The sequence below is a fragment of the Rasamsonia emersonii genome (genome assembly GCF_000968595.1).
Source record: "Rasamsonia emersonii CBS 393.64 chromosome Unknown ctg1118621760102, whole genome shotgun sequence".
Lineage (NCBI taxonomy): Eukaryota > Fungi > Ascomycota > Eurotiomycetes > Eurotiales > Trichocomaceae > Rasamsonia > Rasamsonia emersonii.
In genome coordinates, this window is record NW_013563185.1 from 23,933 (window position 1) to 29,932 (window position 6,000).

General features: G+C 51.1%; 1 protein-coding gene across 1 annotated transcript; it reads right to left on the reverse strand.

Moving 5' to 3' along the window:
- Positions 1 to 151: 151 nt before the first annotated feature.
- On the reverse strand, positions 152 to 6,000 carry T310_4284 (Endosomal peripheral membrane protein (Mon2); the record flags this gene model as incomplete). Its single annotated transcript, XM_013472855.1, has 5 exons — positions 152 to 4,861; positions 4,927 to 5,015; positions 5,068 to 5,274; positions 5,336 to 5,604; positions 5,987 to 6,000. Coding segments are annotated over 5 exons (5,289 nt in total), but the record flags the coding sequence as incomplete, so codon positions are not given.

Sequence of the window (6,000 nt, forward strand, 5' to 3'; positions counted from 1 at the left end):
CTTCCATGTGTACCGATAGATAGACAGATAAATTGTCTGCAGACGTCTCTACATCCATACATATATCTCTCACGGACCCTAAACCCTCACTCTTTCTCTGACGGTACAGAGATACTGTACATACATACATACATACGAACAAACCATCTAATCACTCTTCTACACTATCGCTGTCTTCGTCTTCTTCTTCAACCCCAGAGCAATCCCCGACTTCATGCAAGACCTTGACCAGAGCTTCCAGCACTCTGCCATCGTTTTCCCTCCCTTTCTCCTTCCCGGCTACCCGGACCGCTTTCACGACGAGCGGGTACACCCAGCCGAGATGTTTGCGGTAGCGGAGACGACCGAGACGAAGGCTGCTGCTCTTTTTTGGATGGGGGGAAGAAGAATCATTGCTTGCGGCGGCGGCTGCTGCTGTTGCTGCTGCTGCTGCCTCCGGCCAGGCTGGTGCGTCGGGGATCGCGGCGGGCTCGCTCTTCAGCTCGATCATGCGGCGGAGAAGGTGCAAGAGTTCCTTACGGGCGGACGTTGGCTGGGGCATCAGGCCTCGGAGCGGCTGGTCGGCGATGTAGGATTTCAGAGGCATGGAAGCGCGAAGGATCAGGTAGGGGGAAATGGACCGCGCGAGGGAAATGCGTGAGGATACTGAGGAATCTGAATCACGATTCCCTTCACTGTCACCCTGCTGCTGCTGCTGCTGCTTGGACACAGATGCGGTCGCGAGGTCAAACATCGTGTCGATGAGTACATAGGCGATCTGTGACCTTGCAGTCGGGGAAGGATCGTAGGTGCGACCTCGACGGACTTTGTACAGACCTCGAAGCGGCTCCTCTTCGAGTGCTTTTATCGGCAGGTCGGTCCTCTGCGGAGGATAGATGAGCGTTGACTGGAAGAGCGCCCATGCAAAGTCTCGACGCAGCCGGTCGGGAATGTTGGGAGATCCGAGAGACGGGATGATGAGGGAGATGAGCCGATTAAACGCTGAGATGTCAAAACTCTCGTCAGAGAGGATCGTTGACATGGGAATTCCCAGCTCAACACAGCCCTTCGCAGACACGATGCCCCGCGTGATGTCCACAACGCAGCGCCAAAATCGCGAAACCTCCGGCTGCTGGGATCCGTCGTACCGACTTTCCACGTAGGGCACTGCAACTCGGAGGATGTCCAAGGACGCTGTCGTGGCCTTACGCCAAAGAACGGGTTCGCGATCCTTCCCACGCCACTCATACTTCTGGAGGATAGGATTGGCAAGGTGCTCCAATGCGGTAGTCAGAGAACCATTGGTGAAGATATCCCTCTTGATGCCAAAGTCTGCAATGTACCAGCTTAGCACATCAATGGAACTCTTTGAAAATGCGACAAACGTCGGCCGGCTCCTATCCCTATCAGGCGCCCATTGAGACAACGCAGCGTCGGCGAAATCAGCAAGACATAGAACAATGGCAGGTTGAGAATTCTCCATATCCAAACAGATGGCCTTGATGCACTGAGTGATCAATTCCTGGAGAGCAGATTGATGATCGACGTCGACGGAGTATCGTGAAGACACAGAATTCCAAATCGCAGCCCTCATGTGCCGCAGCACTTGTTCGATTTGCTCCTGCGTCAGCTCCTCTTTCGACAGTCGATATATCTGTTGAAACGAACGGAAATACGCCAGCAGGGCGTCTTGGTTGGGACTGTCCATGTTCAAAGAATCTTCGTCGAGCGCAGGATGACCATTTGCCCATAGCCACCACGCTGACCGGACAGCCTCCTTGCTGAGGGTGGTCGACGTTTGCACTCGCGCAAGAATGTCGCACAGGCTGGAAAATGCTGCCTCAGTAAGCTCGTAGATGTTGACCTGGACGAGGACATGGAAATGTTGAAGCAGTCGTTTCCATGATTCGTTAAACCTGTCATCTTGCACGATGGAATCAAAGAAGTTGGCGATCAGGTCAGAACATCCTTTGATCATGACCACCGCTGTTTCTACCCATGCTTTCGCTTCGTCAGACTCGCTAGGTTTGCTAGTCGCCGTCACATTGAGAACTTTCGCTTGTACGTCGTCGATCATGGCAAAAAGGACTCTATTTAAACACAGATGCCATGCTCTGGGTGAAAGCTGTTGGCCGTATGCATCCAGGATCCGCAAAAGGGTCCGGATTGCACTGTTTCGGATTTCAGACCGACCATCTGTAGTGAGGTCTACAATCCGTAACAACAGCAACAGCCATAGAGAGCCACGAGAAACGCGATTATCCGCATCTTCGGCAAGCTTCGAAAGTGTTTCCTCGCTTACAGAGGTGTCGATCGTGTCTTCGATGGAGAACTGGCCAACCTGACCTTGGAGAAAGTCGGACACATTCCAGAAAAACGTCGTCGTCGTGAGCGAAATGTTGAAATCTTGACTCTGCGATGCAAAGTTGGAAAAGGAGTTCACCAGATCCAAAAGACATGTAGGTGGAAGGAGGAGAAGAAAATCGGATGCAATCAACTGGAGGGAGCTATAAGCTGCCCGAACCAGTCGCGGGGACTTCGCTGCTAATCTACGGGACTTTGGTCGTGACTCCAAGGCCTGCTTTTCATCTTCGCTCTTGGGAAGCTGCTCCTCAAACACGCTGGATACTAAGTCGAAGACAAGATCCCAGCCAGCAGTGAATGATTCTCCGTGCTGCTCTAGGATAGTCTTCAGCGTATCAAGGGCCTGCTCATGAACGTCAATATCAGCCGTAGAGGACGAACTTCTCGATCGCTGCTCATAGAGAGAGACAATCTGCGACTTCAACGTCTGAAGATTCCTGAGCTGTAGCTGGTTGCGTGCTGGCTCATTCTCCAGGTTTCCCTGCTTCATAGTATGGAATATTATATCGTTAAGTACTTTGCTAGCCTTTAAGCGGAGGCTTGGACTAGTCTCGCCGTTAACAATGATGGCAATGAGGCTAGTAGTTAAAATATTCCAGGCACCGTCTGCGCCCGTGTTTACGGCAGAGAACCGGCCGAGATTCGACCTGGCCAACTCACTCGTTTTCTCCAGAACGAAGTTCAACTCATCGTCTTGTATTCTGGACTTTCCAACGGCCAATGAAATGCTGCGTGTGTTTTGATGAACTCGCCCCATACGCCGAGGAGTCTGGGGGGAGAGCACGGGCGAAAGGGTGTTCGATGGTGTTTCCGGGGCACTTTGTTCGGCACTGTTTGAAAGATTCAAGAGCGCACCCAAGATAGCCTCGAATGAACTGTCAGGATAGTCTGCAGTGCTTTCGAACATTTTGGAAGCAGCTGCTTGCACTGCAACAATCTCAGCACCCAGGTTTGCTTTAGGAACATCTGATCCACCAAACGCATTGCTTTCACCATTGCTGGTCGCATTGGCACTTTGCTTCGAAGCAACGACAGCAGATACGTTGATCACGAGGTCCGCATTCTGGAGCGTCTCAAGGATGATATACCAAGCAGGCTGATCCAAGATTGGTCCTAAAGCAATACCAAGATTCAAAAGAGCACGGAGGCATAGGAGATTCCTAGTACTCAGGGTTGCACGAACATTGTCGAAGGAAACCCTGGGGGTCTCTGTAGAAGCCTGAGAGGCAACTGTCGGCTCCGTTCCGTGGACTGTGGTATCCGGAGCCTCAGAGTGCTGGGCTTCAGATCCGGCCGTGCTCACGCGGCGCTGGGGTCCGGTATTCGCACCATCTATTGGCATTGAAGCTTTACCCAAGGTTGTAAGAAATGCGTCTCGTGCCGTAGACTGTCTAAGGAGGCCAGCCACATGAGTCAACTTTTGGAAGGATCGGACTAGGTTGTGGTAGAAATCAGCATCCAATGCTGCGTAAAGGAATGTGGAGCAAGTTGCCAGAATAGCAGGCCAGCACGATTCAATGATTCCAGCGCAAGCCCTGATCCCAGCCTGTTGAGGATGATCTTCCAGATCCAGGGGATTGAGCGGTACGGTCTGCCTTTTGGAATCGGCTGTTTTCCATGAATCTGTCCTCTGCAGTTCCCGAGAGCTTCCACCAGAAGGGGATTCTCGACCAGGTGCCCCAAGACGGTGCTTCCGCTTGCTTTTTGTGTCCGGTACAGTCAAGGGGAGTATGAATTTGGCAAGACCCTCGGACAAAGCACTAATGCAATTGAGAACGAGACAGTAGATGTACGTTTCTGGAGGAGGAGGAGGCTCTGACTTGTCGAGGAGCTCAAGATAAGGAGTCCGGACAGTGCTCCACTGGCCGCTAATTCCGGTCACATTGTCATCTGCAGAATTCACAGCAGCTCCGATGACACCCGCAACACCGCCAGCTTCTAACGTAATTTGATCTTCGGTATTTGTTCTTGAATGCGAGGCACTCGATGGAACTGTTGATTGGTGGCTGACCCCTATCAGCGAAGGCTTCTCGGAGGCTAGGCGTACCAAGGACGCCATTTGATCCTTTACAATATCCTTGCGACCCTTCACTTCATCGAAGAGAGAATATATCAGTCTTATAAGGCCCGGTTCTGCATGCAGGCCGCGAAAAACTTCCATGCAAAGCACTCTCTTCCAGGGAGCACCAGCATCTGGTTCAAGTAAGTGGATCAAAAGACCCAGTGCCATTTCACATTCTGCTACCAAGACGGTCATGTAATTTCGGAGAAGAATGAGAAGGATTCGAGAGACTCGGAGCGTCTGAGGAAAACCGTGCCGCTCTGATAAATATCTCACTGTCAAAGGCATCAATCGATTTCGCAAGACCTGCATCAGTTCCGAATGACGGTGAAACAGTTGGCTGCTATTCACTAAGATGCTTTCAATGAGCTCCAAAACGAATACTGGCGAGAGACTTTTGATTTGGAGAAACTCCAGCTTGTCCCCTTCAACAAGACGGCAAAGGTCATCCAGAATCTAAAATAAAAGGCCAAGTCAGCAGGGATAGGAGCAAACACCAGGGACCAAGTAGGTAATCCCACCCGAAGAGCATCATATGCGGCAAGCCCAATGTCGATTTGCTGGGCGTCAACCGTCACGGATTGAGTTGGTACGGAACCTTGCGGTTTTCCTAGAGAAAAGTCAACGGACAGCCAACCGTTGTGATAACTTTCCAGACTGACCATCTTCAACTGAGACCTTCTCGAATGCCGAGACGACCAACTGCTGCAATGTAGCAGCTGCTGTATTAGCAACCGCAACGGTCTTCGTGGCTTGCAATGTCGCGCATATTTCTAATGTGTTTGCAAGGAGCTCGCCACTCAAGTCTTCTGAATAATTATGCAGTAGAGAGGGTAATGTTTGAAGAATCTTGAGCTGAACATCTTGGCCTAAAGATTTGTCAATATCAAACAGTCCATGACACGTTTCAAGACTGTCGACTCCACATACTCAGACTTGTGGTCTCCCGCAGTCCACCCAGAGCATCGTCAAGTCGCTCAGGTGGCAGTGCGCGAGATGATACGAGCCTCTGCAGACAGACAACACCGATTCCTGCAAGCTTCGAATGGCGAGTACGACATGCTAGGACAAATGGATTGGCAAAGTTTGGGCGTCGTATCAAGTCTTTTGGACAGCTTAGCAGATCAATTGCAAATAACAGAAAAGCACATGAGCAAACAAACCAGCTGCTACTTGCGTCTCGGACGTAGCCGGCAATGCTTTCAAGTCATTGAGCGATTGCTCGGCAGCCTACAATCTATGGTCAGCTCCAACGTCCAATACTTGCTCTCTGACTGGGCCACTTAGCGGTCGGACATTTCGCAAGTCAGAGTACTTTCGCTTCGACTCCTGGATTAAGTTTGAGAGCTCTGTCTGCAAGATCTGGGAGGACATGTCAAATCACGTAGACGATAGGAACATCGCTAGACTACTGGAGTTGTTTCAGCCTAAGGGAGGGATGGATATCTCCGTGCTTGGCGCGTAGCAGGCTAATGTTGATCATAGGATCCAATGATGGCTTTATTTCAAGCGGCAAATGTGCTGTCAAAGGCTTAGGCTCTTAGGGCTCATAATGGTATCTTCCAGGAGCGTGCATTATACCTTTTGTCGAAGCC